Below are 15,732 nucleotides of genomic sequence, written 5' to 3'. Positions count from 1 at the left end.
GAGCTCGAGCGCATTAAAATGGCAACAGTAACAGTTACGCAAAACAACTCAAAGCGCGGGGGGGCCAACATAATGAGGGGAGGCAGGTCACTTGAAAGACTGCCAGCATTTCGCTTTACATAACGAGCACAACTGTTGACGACGACAGCAGAAAAATGTGTATCTGTATCTGTATCTGTGTATCTGCATCTGCGGCTGAATACAGCGGTAATTAAACAAGTTAAATCCGCTCAACAGATGCTCAAGTCAGATTTCATTTCAACTGCCTTATCGTCTGCTGTTTCGTTTCGTCATCATCATGTTGCACTTAAAAATTATTTAATTCATCAAAAAGTTGTCAGCGAAATAATTATGGCAGCTTGTCTCGCGGTCTGAAGGAGCTGCCTAATGAGCGCCATTTTGCACAAAAGCAAAAGGACGACGGACGAAGGACGCAGGACAGCGCCACGTTAATTACGGTAATTTGTACCGACTTGAGAAGCAGTTGCCGCTGTTGCTGTTGTAGTTGCAGTTGCAGTTTCTGTTGTTGTGGCAGTCTCAAATATCGCATGTCATCGCATATTTGATCGGTTGACGATCGTCAACACACCGCAATATGCAATTGCAACAATTTCCGACAGGATACACAAGGACTTTGACGTGCTCTCCCACTCGCTAAGCATCCTGGCGACAGTCGAACTAAACGAAATGCGATACTTTTTGTCTCGATCTCAGCGCGCATTTCAAAGTAAGCCGACGATCCTCTGAGCTGAGATTGAGACGGAGACGAAGACTTGAGCTACGATTGTCGGCGAGAGAAAGTGAAGTGAAGTGAAGTTGTTGCTTTCCTTTTTCTAGCTGACTTCAATGAGCTAAGCTGTGCCTTATTTATCGTTTTGCTGATCGATGCCAAGCAGCAACAGCAGCAGCTGACTGATCTCGGCTGTTGTCCTTAAGTGCGAGTCCTTGCGATTAAAGAATGAGCAGTAGCCCCGTTGCTTTTGTTTACGCTATTTGCCAAAATGGTTTCATGCCTCATTTCATTCGATTTGCCAACCTTTCGCCTTGCCGTGGTCAGCTTGCAATGTCCAGGTAGCTGCAGCTGCAGCTCCCACAGCTCCTTGTCCTCGTCCTTGCTGTGCAATTGTGCAGTTAATTGTGTCCTCATTAGCCAATGGTCGCTTCTGGTGGTTCTCTGCCTCAACAATGGGCACTAGACACATTCTCGCATTTCGGCATTTAATTGACGACATTTTCTATTTTCTATTTACTTTTCATTTGTATCTTTAGACTCTAGAGATCTAAATGATCGTGTCTTAAGTATTAAGGTAGCTAGTTTTGTTCATTTTGATATTGATACTTTTGGCAAAAATGGTGAAAAGAAAAAGTGGTTGCTGTTGTCAACAAAATGAGGGAAGAATGAAGATTTTACACATGGTAAAAATAGTTACAGTTCAAATACTTTTTTATAAATTTTAAAATATTAGGTTTTGAATTAGACACTAATAATATGTGATATTTCGATCCAATATTTATATTTGCCTATATACAATATTATATTCGATTTTGGAAGAACTATCAACATAAATAAACTGTGTAAATAAAAATTAATGCTTTAAAATAATTGGGCAATAAAGTAAGAATTGTATTCATTATTTGCTTAAAATTAAAAGAGTAATGTGAGAAGGAAACTTGGAATTTAAAATATTTGACAAATTTTCTATAAAATGCTTTATCTTGATATATAGGCTACTTAAAAATATTGTATTAATTATTTACTGATCTTTTTGTGTTTTATAATTTAACATAAAATTAAAATTGAAATAAACAAAATTAAAAATCTTAATTACTTAACAATATGAAATAAATCGTATATAAATTTTTTATGTTTCAAGCTTCACAATTACCTTATAAATATAATATCTAAGCTACTTAAAAATACGAAATAAATTGTAGAGTGTTGCTTTTATGTTTCAAGATTTAAAATTTAAAATAATATTATATTAATAATAAAATACTTTAAATTTAAAATCTAAAATACTTAAAAATATTAATATATGTATACAGTTTTTTATGTTTCAAGATTCATAATTTCTTAATAGTACTAATCTAAAAATTTTTCAAGTAATTGAATTTTTGTAACTTTTAAGAATTTTAACAATTCTCTACAAAATTAGGGATTAAACTTTGCTCTGATTCTTCACTTCTCATACATTAAGTTTCACACTAAATATTTCATCGTGCTAATGTATTGGCATTCAAATGGAGTCATCAAAGTAAATCTGTGCAATATTCTATGATGTTCGCATGTCTATTATTAGGGGTTAACTCGGTTATTTCTTGGAAATTCAATCGTGATACCCATAAAACCCTTAAAGTAATAAAGTCATGTGTGTGTATGGGAAAAGGGGTAAGAGAAAGTTTTGGCGTTAGCTGCGAACTGCGAACGAGCCATGCTTATTTATAATGATAATAAATTAAATAAACAAACAAATATATCAACGCGAAAGATCCGTGTGTACAGTGTACACACACGCCAAAGTATTAAATAGAGCAAAAAATACTATTAAATTAAGTTAATCAAATGTGTATGCGCTGTGAAATTGAGCAGCTGTCTGAATGGATGGATTCATGGTTAGATATTTTGTATTCACCTTGCCGCGGGCATTCGACAAAAAAAAGAGAAAAAAAAAAACACAACCACAGGCTCATAAATAATATTAATAAAAGGCAAAAGCAACAACAAAAGGCTCGAGTGCGAGATTGTGAGAGTGTGAGGAATGTGTGTATGTGAGCCGTTGTGTATGTGACTGTGTGTGTGTGTGTGTCATTGCTGTTAAACTTTGTTTACATTTTGTTTATTAAACGACGCGGAAAACTAGTGACATTCACACACATGGAGTTGAAAGAGAGAGAGAGGACGGAGGGAGGGGAAGAGAGAGCGTGTTATAAACTATCAAGTCACAGCTGAGTGAGAATTTGCTACCCCTTTTTTGGCAACACCCTGGCTAAGAGTTGGCTGGGGTGTCGGCCAAAAGCGCGTTGGCAATGAGAGCGTATTTGATTTTAATTAAATTTCCGTAACTTTGTCACAAATTTGTATTTGTCTAACCTTCCCCCGGACACCCTCCTCTCTTTAGTGCACCCCTCAGAGTGCAACCCTTTGTAGTCTTATAGTATAGCGTGCAAGTTGTTGTCGCTTTTAGTTTTGTTTGTTTTTATTATATTCGACGGAGTATTTTTGGGGAACAGAGTTTCCATGATTAATTGCCAGGTGAAAAAGGCAGCTCGACAGGTGTTGCTGTTACTCACAACTTTGCATTTTGATTTGGATACGATGACGATGATTGTTGATCCTAGAGATCCACATTTGATTGCTGCTTCAGACGTGCACCTTCCGCTTGGCCCATTTCATTCCACGGCTCAGTTATGGAATTCAATTCTTGCAGCACTTGCGGCGAACGCGCCAAATGAGTGCGTTCTACAAACTGAGAGTTATCGACTACATAAATAATGAATACTTTTTTCAATACTTACCCAATTCATTGGATATATAATTGATGGAGGAATTGATGGGCCAATCAAAGTCAGAAGGTGCAACACGCATCTTTAAAAGTTCCAAAACAAAATTTCGTTTGCTTTACTCACGAATCGAACTGCTCGAATTTTGAAGTGGCAAACTAAATGTGTTCGATAATCTCATCGTAATGGCCTAAAACAAGGCCATCTAGATTGAGTTGAACTCAGAAATACAGTTGCTTGATTTGGCCCAATTATTACGCCTGATTTAATAAACTGAATGGCACTCTTAACTGCCGCTAAGTGACAGCTAATCGGTCGTCGAACGAAGCGAGAGAGGGAGATGGAGAGAGAGAAGGCACATCAAACAAAATTGATGACAATTCCCTTAGCTTCCCCCATTTTGTCGTCTGTCGTCATTCACGCTGACAACGGAAACCGGAAACGCGCCACAAATTGCAAAGTTTGAGCATTGTGAATGTCGCCTTCGCCTTCGCTATCAACGTCTTCTTCGGTCTTTGACTTTGGCGAATTAATTTTATTTCATTTGAGTTTATTTGCTTTTTTTTTTTTTTGATCTGCTGGCAATTGTTGCTCTATTGCGTATTGACAGCAATTTTCCTTTTCACTTTTCGCATTTCCCATGATTATGCGACGATTATAATAAATGCGAATTTCCTCAGCCATTTCCTTGACTGTGGCCAACAATTTAGCATTTCTTTTTTCCACTTCCAAGACCATATTGAAGTGCAATGAAGTTTTTATCGCAGTGGGCGTGGCCAGCTGCAAATGTTGCACCTACTGGGCGGGAGGGTATAAAGTGGAGTATACACAGTAGACAGGAGCAAATAATAATGTAAGAAGAAGTGGCTGAAAGGTTTGGGAGAAAATGTTACTGGGAATTGAAAATTAATATGTTATAAAATTTTATTTGAACGGATTTATTCAGTATTGATATCGGGAAGAGAATTTGCTGCAAATTTAAAAAAATGTTATTACATTTTACTTGAAAAGTAATAAAATAAAAATGACCAATATACTTCTGATAATATTTTTCATTTTTGTTCAATTTACTTTTGAATAAAGTTAACTTATTTTCTTTAATAAATTACTGATTTTCGACTCGTCAAAGATATCTTATATATTGAAGTTTATTATTTGCGATTCATAAATTAAATAAATATACTATATTATACGATAGGATAGGATATTATTATTAAATGTTGTGTTGGAAAGAGAGAATACGAATGATTCAATATCGGAATATTATATTAAAATGTGTTTAATAATTTCAGAGTTGACTACAGGGTATTTGCAGGTCAATCACTGTTGAAGCTGCTTTACTCTTTCCTTTTATTCAGTTTTTATGTTTGCTGTTGCTGCTGTCAACACACATGAACTCATATTTTGATGAGTGAAGCCATTTTATGAGCAACAGCAGATTTTTTTCTGCTTCTGCTGCTCAGCTGCGGCACTTTTTGAAGGTTTAAAAAAGGTTTTTCGACCAATGCAAATGCCAATTGTCCTCGCAAAGACACAACGCAAAAAAAGAAAGAAAGGAAAATCAACAGCAAAATTCAAGTGCAAAACACTCGAAACACATTGAGAGAGAGGGAGGAGGAAAGGGATCGGGACTGAGAGTGTGAAATGTATTTGGCATTTGTGAGAAATTAGCAGGCATTTACAGTTAAATCAGGCGCATAATTATTTTCCCATTTTCATTGCTGTGAAAATGTCTCTCGATTCGGGCAGGTATTAGCACTCGTCGTGTGTGTGCATGTGAAAGGACACAAAGGACACGAAGGCTAAAGGATATGTGTGTGATGCGTGGTAGGATTTTGGAACTTGGGTTTGAAATTGTCGACGCTTCTGTCGTCGGCTTATTTAAATTACCAAATAGCTGTTAAATAGACGCATTACTCGCACTAATTTGTGGGCATTTCATGTTTGAGCTAAGACAAATGAGAGACTTATCACACACACTCACCTTACACACACACACTTGAATTGAAGTGTGCTTAAGTGTCATTCATACTATAAATACTATGCGTCTTCAAGTGCTCAAGTCTTGGCCAAAAGATAATGGAATGTATGTGGGAAGTGTATTCAAGAATGTTGCCAACACTCAAGTGTTAAAACCAATTTCATGGCTCAACTCAACTCGACTTGGGTTGGGCTTAAAGGTTAAAATACCCCCACAAAAATGTAGCAGAGGAGCAAGTCGATTAGAGTCAATTAGCGCGCGATTATAATGCCATTTTCAATGCCTGAATTATCGCTGCCTCCCCCTTTGGGCATTGCTTTAAAGTCATTGAGGAAATTTGCACATAAATTGCGTAAAGTGCAATTTTTTCGATGTCGTCGTCGTTGTTGTTGTTGCCAGTGCCGATGCTGGTGGATTCAGCCCTAACACGTTTACCCAGCATGCAGTCCATGCAGGAGGACGATGAGGACATGCGTGTGTGTAAAGGAACAACACACAATCACCCCCATTCGATGAGGATGACGATGTCGATGTCGATGATGATGCACCCCTTTATAGACTCTCTCACCTCTCTCACCCATTCCGATTTGCAGCTGAATGGATTCGTGTTCCTCTTTTTATTTGGTCAGCGAACATTGTCAGCCCAATTTCACACAAAAAATGCAATCAAATGTGACGCTTTTATTACCGAGTATTCTTTTTCGCATACGAATACGAATAGTATGCGAATGAATATTTTTTGTGAATATTTATCGCGTGCACTTTCGGCATCATGGAGTGGGCATCAAATTGAAATCAATCAAATTAAATCGCCTTGTTCAAACAATATTCGTTCTGTCTGCACTTTTTCTCAACAATGCTCATTCAATTTCCAATTTTATAATCTTTACATACATTTTTCGTTTATTAAAATTGCATTTACTATTTTTAAGCATGTTTTTGGATTGGTAATAGACTTAATTTTATATTTGAGGGTTGATATTTCAACGTAGCTTGGGTGATGATAGTACTGAACTGATTTTGTGAATTAGATAATAACGAAAACTTCGAACATGTGATTAAGTACTTTATATTATGATTGATTTTTGATCTGTGTTATTAAATTTATTACTATTAAAGTCTTAAGATTTATAAATTGGATTACAACAATATGCAATTTTAGGAGTAATTGGAACTAATTATGAACATTCGAATGCATTCTACTTAATTATGTTAGTTAGTTTATTTATATACAATAATCATTTTATTTTTTAAGTTAATAGTAAATAATGGTAGTAGTGGAAGCAAGTTCTACATGTTCTATTAGAACTTCATTTATTTATATTATTTATTGAATTAATATTAACAAAAAAGGAGTATGAACAATAAATACATATTTTTTATTTTTTTAACTATTAACCAAACAGTTCTTTTACTACATTTTCTTTAAGAATTATTCTGATTATAAGAATAATGTGCTTTCAGTCGGTTTATTTGCCAACTTTTCTAAAATGACAATTTTCGTTTTATATTCGTTCAGAATTTAGCTCTTAACATGAATTGAAAAGGGTCAAACTGCAAAGCTTCAGTTATTTAAGTGTTTAAGATAATTTTTGTGAAAAAGTTTGACATGTTTTCAAGCAACTTTTGTAAAGCTCTTGCAAAGCTTCTTGTTTAATTTTTGCAAAACTTGGAAAGTCTCAGGAGCACTTTTCATACGCTTGAGTGAATATAAGTTCGGTTTTTTTTTTTCATTTTTTGGTTGGCATCGATAATAATTGAAGTGAAAACAATGTGTGTGCGCTGGTGTGTGTGAGAGTCGTCTCTGTGTGTGCGTGTGTGTGCATGAGGCGGTCGCAAAGCTCCTTGAAGAACATGATGTGCCCCTTTGCTTTGTGCTGCACGTAATTGACCATATGGGACGTTCCGCAGTACGAGTACGATATAATATTTATGAGTACTCGAAATCGTCATCGTGGTACTTCAGTGTATTTGTGCTCTTTATTATGGATCAAATCAAATCGAATTTGTATGGAAATTAAATACAGAAAATTGCATTATTTCGACGTGCTTATTCCCTCATTGTGTGCGTGTTTATTTTTGTTTTTGTGCAAATTGATTAGTGGGCCGAACCTTTTGGGGTTGCAGACTTTTACTTACTACATATTATGACTCTGGATCTGTGGGCTGGTTCTCTGCATTTTTATGGCATGGCTTAAGCTTCGCCTTTGACTTTGGCATTGTTGTGCAGCGCCCTGTAAAGTGATTCGCTTGAGAAACCGAAATCAGAATTGACGACATCAACTTTTGTTGTGCGTATATGTGTGTGCGAGTGTTGCATGCAACATGCGCCCATTTTAGCAGTCATTCGGCTATGCAACTTATTAGCCAAACGCGTCTCTGGCTCTAGGCCAAAATTCGCACTCATTAATTACCCATCTGCAGCTCCCCAGTAGCATCTACATCCACATCCATATCCGCATCTTCATCATTCTCATTCTTAGTCGCATCCTCAGCTGGCGACCGCGAAAAATTGCATTTCATTCATGAAGATCGAGTTCTAATTAAACGCCCCAACGATCCGCTGACTAATTGTCTGTCTGTCCAACTGTCTGACTCTGTCTTTCAGTCAGTACTTGTCTCTTTCGTGCATTTGTTGCAGCCGCAATTAGTGGCAGAAACATTCGTTGCACAAGATTGATCATAATGCCAGCCAAGGGGCAGCAGCTAATTTGTCTGCATTGCAGTTGGCGCATTAGATTGTCGCTAATTTTGGGCAATCTGTTGGCCATAATTGACGTTGGCAGTGCCATCAATACTCTGTGTTTATGATACAGAAGGTATAACTAAACATCCGGATATTGTTTCAGAAATTTAAATAAAATTTGTTTGTAGGTTAATGGGTTTATAAATATCTGACAAATGTATGTGAAGATACAATAGAAATGAAAATAAAAGTAGAAAAATATAGCGTATAATAATAAAAACATATCATTATTTTTGTATTTAATAGTGTATAAATATACAATTTGATTTAATTTACAAAGTTAAATATTATTTGTGATTGGTAACATATATAATAAACTTTATTTATACATAAATAAATAAATGCTGTAATCCATCTCTAGAATCGTTTTAATTGATCTCTAGGATTTCTTAATAAATACTATAACAAATTAATAGAAATACCAATCTATTTTTCTCCTTTTACATAATTCTAATATTTAGTACCTAATTTTGTATTTCTACAGATTTCTCAAGCTCTACTGAAATTCTATCAATCTTGAACTATTCAATTAATATTGAATATGTATATTTGTACTACAATATGTAGTACTTTGCAGATTTTAAATTTCTGCAAATCTGCAAATCTATGTATCTTAAATGAATACCGAAATATAATTCTATAATTACAGGGTATGCATTTCTCTAATTTTTCTCTGAAGCTCGCAGATTCGACAGACAAATTCAAAGTGATTTGTCAAATGTCTTTGATCATCGCTAACTATGCGATTCAGGGCGAAGCTGTTCTATGTTCTATGTGGCAATCTGCGTCATGGCCTATCGAGTTACTTTTTATAAACAAATGCTACAAGCATTTCTTCTCTCTGCTTTGGCTTTGGAATGCCTTTTGGTGTCTGCTAAAAATATCCAAAAATAAAGATTTGAATATTTCGAATACACACAACATGCCGAAAAAGCATTTCGAGAATATTTTTGGCTTTTCAAAATGAATACCCCGAAAAGCTTTTGGAAATATGAAACGGGGTGTGTGCCTGGAAAAGCTTTCGAGGTGCAACCAGAAATAGAAAACCAAAACCAGAAGTATTCATCCAAAGACCATGAAAGAGATCACTACAAAGATGAAATGCTTGAAATGTTTTAGGTATATCTAGATCAAACTGGATAGATCAAGAATATCCCGCCCCAACTGTTGCTGAATGAACCACTCGACAGTGCTCAAAACCATATTGTTGTTATTTTTAGAAAAGAATTAAATCTAAAAAATCGTTTTTATTTATAAATAATTATAAATTTTTTTTTTAATTAAATTACATTCATGTGATTATTTTACATTTCGTAACAATAGACCCCATAATACTATTGATGATGTTATTATATACAAAACAAGAGGAGGTGGTAGTTCTTATAAAATAATCAGATAATTAACATTCGATGAAAACACAAAAAAACAATTAAATGGGGTTCGTTTTCATTTTGATAGAGTGTTCAGTCAGTACAAAAATAATCTGGAACCAAGGGATGACACATTGGTTAAATGACATTCAAAAGCATCTCAGATGTTGTTGGATGGTTGTGTTGTTGTTCTTGTTCTTAATGACCCATACACATAGCAGATACAGAACCAGGCTAAGAGCCAAGCATGCATCGCTATGCGGCAGGTGGTGGTGTTGGTGGAGTGGGTGGTGTAAATGCTTAGAAGCACTTGCGGTGGACAATGCCAGGGCCGGACTCGTCGTATTCCTCCTTGGAGATCCACATCTGCTGGAAGGTAGACAGGGAAGCCAAGATGGAGCCACCGATCCAGACGGAGTATTTGCGCTCTGGGGGAGCAATGATCTTGATCTTGATGGTGGATGGGGCCAGGGAGGTGATTTCCTTCTGCATACGATCGGCAATACCGGGGTACATGGTGGTACCACCAGACATGACAATGTTGGCGTACAGATCCTTACGGATATCCACGTCGCACTTCATGATGGAGTTGTAGACGGTCTCATGGATACCGCACGATTCCATACCCAAGAAGGAAGGCTGGAACAGGGACTCGGGGCAACGGAAACGCTCGTTACCGATGGTGATCACCTGACCGTCGGGAAGTTCATAAGACTTCTCCAGGGAGGTGGAGGCAGCAGCGGTGGCCATCTCCTGCTCGAAGTCCAGAGCAACATAGCACAGCTTCTCCTTGATGTCACGAACGATTTCACGCTCAGCAGTGGTGGTGAAAGAGTAGCCACGCTCGGTGAGGATCTTCATCAGGTAGTCGGTCAAATCGCGACCAGCCAAGTCCAGACGGAGGATGGCATGGGGCAGGGCATAACCTTCATAGATGGGGACGGTGTGGGAGACACCATCACCGGAATCCAGAACGATACCGGTGGTACGACCGGAAGCGTACAGGGAGAGCACAGCCTGGATGGCGACGTACATGGCTGGCGAGTTGAAGGTCTCAAACATGATCTGGGTCATCTTCTCACGGTTAGCCTTGGGGTTCAGGGGGGCTTCAGTCAACAGAACGGGGTGCTCCTCGGGGGCAACACGCAGCTCGTTGTAGAAGGTGTGATGCCAGATCTTCTCCATATCATCCCAGTTGGTGATGATACCGTGCTCAATGGGGTACTTCAGGGTGAGGATACCTCTCTTGGATTGGGCCTCATCACCGACGTACGAGTCCTTCTGACCCATACCGACCATCACACCCTGGTGGCGTGGACGACCGACAATGGAGGGGAAGACGGCACGGGGTGCGTCATCACCGGCGAAACCGGCCTTGCACATACCGGAGCCTGCATCATCATAGACAGAGAATACGTCCGGTTAACAAAAACCACAAGAAATTTGTGCCTGCCCAGTCTACGGGGAACAACTAGCGGAAAATTTGCCTTTCGAGTATCGCAAATTCGTTCCGTATCAAGAGTGACTAAAAAAACTGATCATGTCTAGCCAAATGACTCTGGGGAGCTCTCTCATAGAACTCAAATTCTGTGTGGAATGATTCTGTGGAGCTCATAGAACTGAAATTCTGTGTAGAATGATTCTGGGGAGCTCATAGAACTCAAATTCTGTGTGGGAAAATATCCCAAATTACTAGGAAATTCATTTCAAATGCAGGAACTCGTCGGAAATATCACAATTCTTTTTGGGAATGTGTGGAATTTTGTGGATTTTGGATATTTGTTCGTGAAATTTTCGTTTTTATCACAATTCTTGTAGAATGTGACAAAAAATGTAGATATTTGTTGGGAATTTCGCAATTCTTAGATAGAAATTGCGGAAATTTTAATATTATCTCGAAATGTTGATAAATATCACAATTCTTTGCGAATGTGTTGGAAAATGTTTGATGCTCTTCATAGTTTTTGAATTTTGATAGAAATTCAATGTTTATTGAATTATCGGAAATTCTTAAGAATTTCTTGAATCACTTTCGAGCACTGCACTGTAAATATCCTTGCAAAATGTAATCCACTTTTTGCGTTATGCATTGATTTCTAGTAGGACGAGTATGAATAATCCATTTGATTGTCCCATTTGACTGTTTAACTGATTGTGTGGTTTGGTTCTATCTTTTGTGGTATACGCACCATTGTCAACGACCAAAGCAGCAACCTCATCGTCACACATTTTGTCTGGAGTTTGTTTTGTATTACGGTACCACGGGAATTTAAATCAAGAATTACGGCAATGTGTACGCTTTGGAACACAACTGACTGACTAACGATCCCCGCGTTGGCATTCAGATTTTATACCAGCTGCGATTTTCGTGGCGTCCAAGAAAATTGAACATCAGCCGCAGTCGCTGCTGCTGCTGCCGCTGCCGCCGCTCCGTCTTCTCCCCCCTCCGAGCAGTGGCATCCAAAGCATCAGCATTAGTAGCAGCAACAACAAACACAGCTAAAGATACAGATACAGCTACAGACGCGCTCATGGATATCTGCCCACCTTCGGGCGTCGCTGTGTGGCGCCTAAAAATAGATCCTTAGCATAGGGGGGCCGCCTTTGGACAATGCTGCGATGCTGCAGGCGCGAGCGAGAGCGCGCTAACATGTTCGGCATGATCGAGCGTGCTGTTGGCAATCGGCAATCTCGACATCGGCTGCCTCGTTCGTGCGCGCGACGACGCCCGACCAGAGTTCGTAACGAGTCCAAAAGTGCCGTATAAGGCAAGACTGCTGCTCCAGCGATCTCGCTCTCTCGCTCTCCCTCTGTCTCTTAAATTGCGCTCTCTCTTTGGACTGCGCGGGTGTGCGTGTGTGTGAGAGCAAACAGAAAAAAATACTTGTATACGTTTTGTTGGTATTTTTACGTTGTGTAGCAGCAATTCTTGGTTTCTTTTTAGGTCGTGGGGGGATTTCGAACATTAATTTCGTTTCGTTTTGCCTCGTTCCCATTTTGCCGCGCCCACATCCCCCTGCTCTACACAGCCTATATTCTTGATTTTTTCATAACTTTCGTGTTTTTCGTATGTCGTAATAAATTCATTTTCTATTTTCGATATTTTCTCGCACCGCGCATCGAGCACATCTCTCAGTGCTTTGCTTGTTTCGCATTTCTCATTTCTCTTTTTTGGCGCGCACGTTTGCACCTTCAATGAAATTCCACTGTTCGCACTTCTATTTTTGGTCATATTTCAGATTGCGCTCAGCAGCCCCAAAAGTCCACGCCCACACTCCCATCCCCATCCATATATATGCATCTATCTGGCAATGTAATGAGCATAATTTAACTAAATTGTTTATTTACAATTGTTAATTGTATGCAACTCCACAGCACTTCAGCATCTCGGCTGGGGGGAGCTCGGAGGCTGGAGGATCGGGCTATGGCCCTTGCAGGGTATCCATTTAAATTAGGTTTATATTTTATTTTTAGCTGCAACTAAGTGGGGCATGTTTACGTTTTATGGCATAGTCTCTGTGAACCAAAATGATCTTCCAACAACATGCAACATTCGAGAGCAAACATATAACACCTATACATATGTAGATATTTACTATATAGTAGATGCAGATCAGAGATACAGCCACTACTATACGTACATATGTATCTACATAGTAAATATGTTGTTTTGCTCGAAATGAAAACGAAAAGATTTATGTCGCAAATAGGACAGCGAGGCCATATGCTTTTTTTATTGGCGCAATACGAGCATAGACTACATCTCTATACAGCTACTATACCTAATCAGATAAACGAGTACATACATAAGTTTAGTGTAGATATTCATTGGAAAGGCTTAGGACCAGACGGCCAATGGGAATGACTAATCTATGCCTATTATGATTTCAATTTCAATTCGCCAAAATATCATTTAAGTTAATAAGTATATTTAGCTTTTCGATGTGCTATATTTAACTTAGGATGGTAACAACCCAGAGTCTCAGTCTGCTGCTTCTTCCTCCACTTCCTTTCATACATATTTTGAAGGAAAACTTGAGCACTACCAACATCGAATTATATATACCCTTTCTGTGAAATTAATACTGCTTAATAATTTTGCATTTTCTCTAGTGATAATAATTCTTTATTAAGTTTAATTATAAACATGTAAATGTAAAGTTAAGATATTCTGGGATATGGCATAAAGTTAACGTTACATAATATAAGTTCATATCTTATTCATAAAATATACTAAAAATTTAGTAGAACTGTCTTTGCTAACAAACAATCTTAATTTGGTTTTTGCTTTTGGTTTGAGTGTTGAAACAAATGTATTATATCACAATCAGACAAATAATTTCTATTTCAAACATTTTCTATTAATATCTACTTTGCACTGAATATACAAAAATTTTCAAAAATAATCAACAAAAAGTTAAAACAATATTTACTAATATATGAAAGACTATACTTTTAATGAAAAGTAAATAACTTTTTCTGAAAATATGTAAATTGGGATAGTTTTCAATTCCCAAAAATTTTAATATTCATACTATTAATAATTTATTATAACAAATTTTATTATAAATAAAAAAAATTACTTTTATATATGAAAAATCTAAACTATATATACTTTTAAAATACTATTTTAAAGTATTTTCATTTATAAACACTTTTCTTTATTTGGTTTTTTATTATTAATATTTCTTAATTCAAAAAATTCTAATTGACTTGTATTTTAAATTGAATTATAAATTCAAACCGACTTACGATATTTAAAATTTTTTTAAATAAAGTGTTGTAAAATAAATTGAAATAATTGAAAAATAAACCTTGAATATGTAAATAGTATATGAATTAAAAATTTTTAAAATTTTATTTATTAATGAAAACTTTGTTCTTAATAATATGTACGAATTAAATATTTTGAAATATTTATTTATCAATGAAAGTGTTGTTCTTCATATTTGTCTGCTGAGCTAACATGTGCATATTGTTAGCACAACTATTCAAAAACCAAACTTGAAATTTCTTTAATAATAAAATAAAGTAATATAAAAGTCATCAACTTTCTTAATATATATATTAATAGTAAAAATATTTCACATAAAATTCGTTTTCCAGAAAGTAAAATTTGTGATATACATCTCATAACGTATTAGGTTTTCATACACTGTGCAATAAATATTTGTTTGCCATGATATTTACACGCAATAAAGATGTACTTGCAATTTGTAAGTGATTGCGATGCGAGTTTCAAATCAATTGAATTGAATGGAATTTTTCTTTTTAATATGAGAAGTTCTTCCATATTACGCTCTTTTCAAAGAAGTCACATAATGTTTATTTAACCAGTGAAAAACCCGCATGTCAAGCATTAAGTTGCAATATCATTTTCCCTGTTCGGGCAGCCATTGAAATTGTATCCAAATGTTTTCCAAATGAGCAATCAAAACTCGCGCCATAATCGCAATCAAATCGCATCAGGCCAAAGAACAAACAATGGCCCGAGGTCACAGGCGGTTGCCTTGAGGCTGAAACCGAAGCACAACAAAATCTCAGTTCAGTTGAGCAGACAGAGAGAGATAGATAGAGTAAGGAGTGCGAGTTAAATGGCAAATACATAGATTTGTATAAATGGTTAAATCAAAATTTAATAAAACTCAGTCAATTGTATAGTGGGGCGTCGCTGTCAACTGTCGACTGCCGACTGTCGTTGGCTTTGGCTTTGGCTTTTACCAAGGAATTTTAATAATGAGCACGTATCCTGGCAGCGCTGTTGTTTTAGTGCACGTGTGCCAATTGCCAACACTAAAGGGATTCATTTGTGAATTATCCAATGCCAATGCTGCCCCATCAGAATGCTGAAATCAAAACCCAAACTCAAACCCAAACCCAAAAACCGTTTCCGAACTCAATCCCGTACCACGGTTCCTAAGTAAACAACGTGTCCGGGGGTCAGAGTCTGGCTCAGTCCGGCTGACTGGCTGCCTGGGCTGGGAATCAACGAAAACAAATTGCAATTGAGCCTGTAACGGTGACATTGGCGGCGGCTGTTTTGGGTGACAAAGTGGCCACCACATCACACAGACTGAGACTGTGAGACTGCGACCAGGGTGGGAGAAGTTCAAGGGATGGAGATGCGCGCTGCG

At 37.2% G+C, this 15,732-nt stretch overlaps 2 protein-coding genes across 2 annotated transcripts; both read right to left on the bottom strand.

The window, feature by feature from the left end:
• Positions 1 to 3,179: 3,179 nt before the first annotated feature.
• On the bottom strand, positions 3,180 to 3,683 carry LOC117569184 (uncharacterized). Its single transcript, XM_034250252.2, has 2 exons — positions 3,517 to 3,683; positions 3,180 to 3,460 (listed from the first exon to the last, which is right to left on the bottom strand). The coding sequence occupies exons 1-2, from the start codon at positions 3,584 to 3,586 to the stop codon at positions 3,336 to 3,338; spliced, it is 195 nt and encodes a 64-aa protein (XP_034106143.1). The 5' UTR covers positions 3,587 to 3,683; the 3' UTR covers positions 3,180 to 3,335.
• A 5,974-nt stretch (positions 3,684 to 9,657) lies between these two features.
• Positions 9,658 to 11,947, bottom strand: LOC117567642 (actin-57B). The gene is made up of 2 exons (XM_034247748.2): positions 11,788 to 11,947; positions 9,658 to 10,989 (listed from the first exon to the last, which is right to left on the bottom strand). Exons 1-2 carry the CDS (start codon positions 11,825 to 11,827, stop codon positions 9,899 to 9,901), a joined length of 1,131 nt encoding a protein of 376 aa, XP_034103639.1. The 5' UTR covers positions 11,828 to 11,947; the 3' UTR covers positions 9,658 to 9,898.
• Positions 11,948 to 15,732: the final 3,785 nt, after the last annotated feature.

The sequence above is a fragment of the Drosophila albomicans genome, chromosome 3, assembly GCF_009650485.2.
Source record: "Drosophila albomicans strain 15112-1751.03 chromosome 3, ASM965048v2, whole genome shotgun sequence".
Lineage (NCBI taxonomy): Eukaryota > Metazoa > Arthropoda > Insecta > Diptera > Drosophilidae > Drosophila > Drosophila albomicans.
Note: the sequence above shows the minus strand (reverse complement) of the source record. Positions and strands in the feature narration are given on the sequence as shown.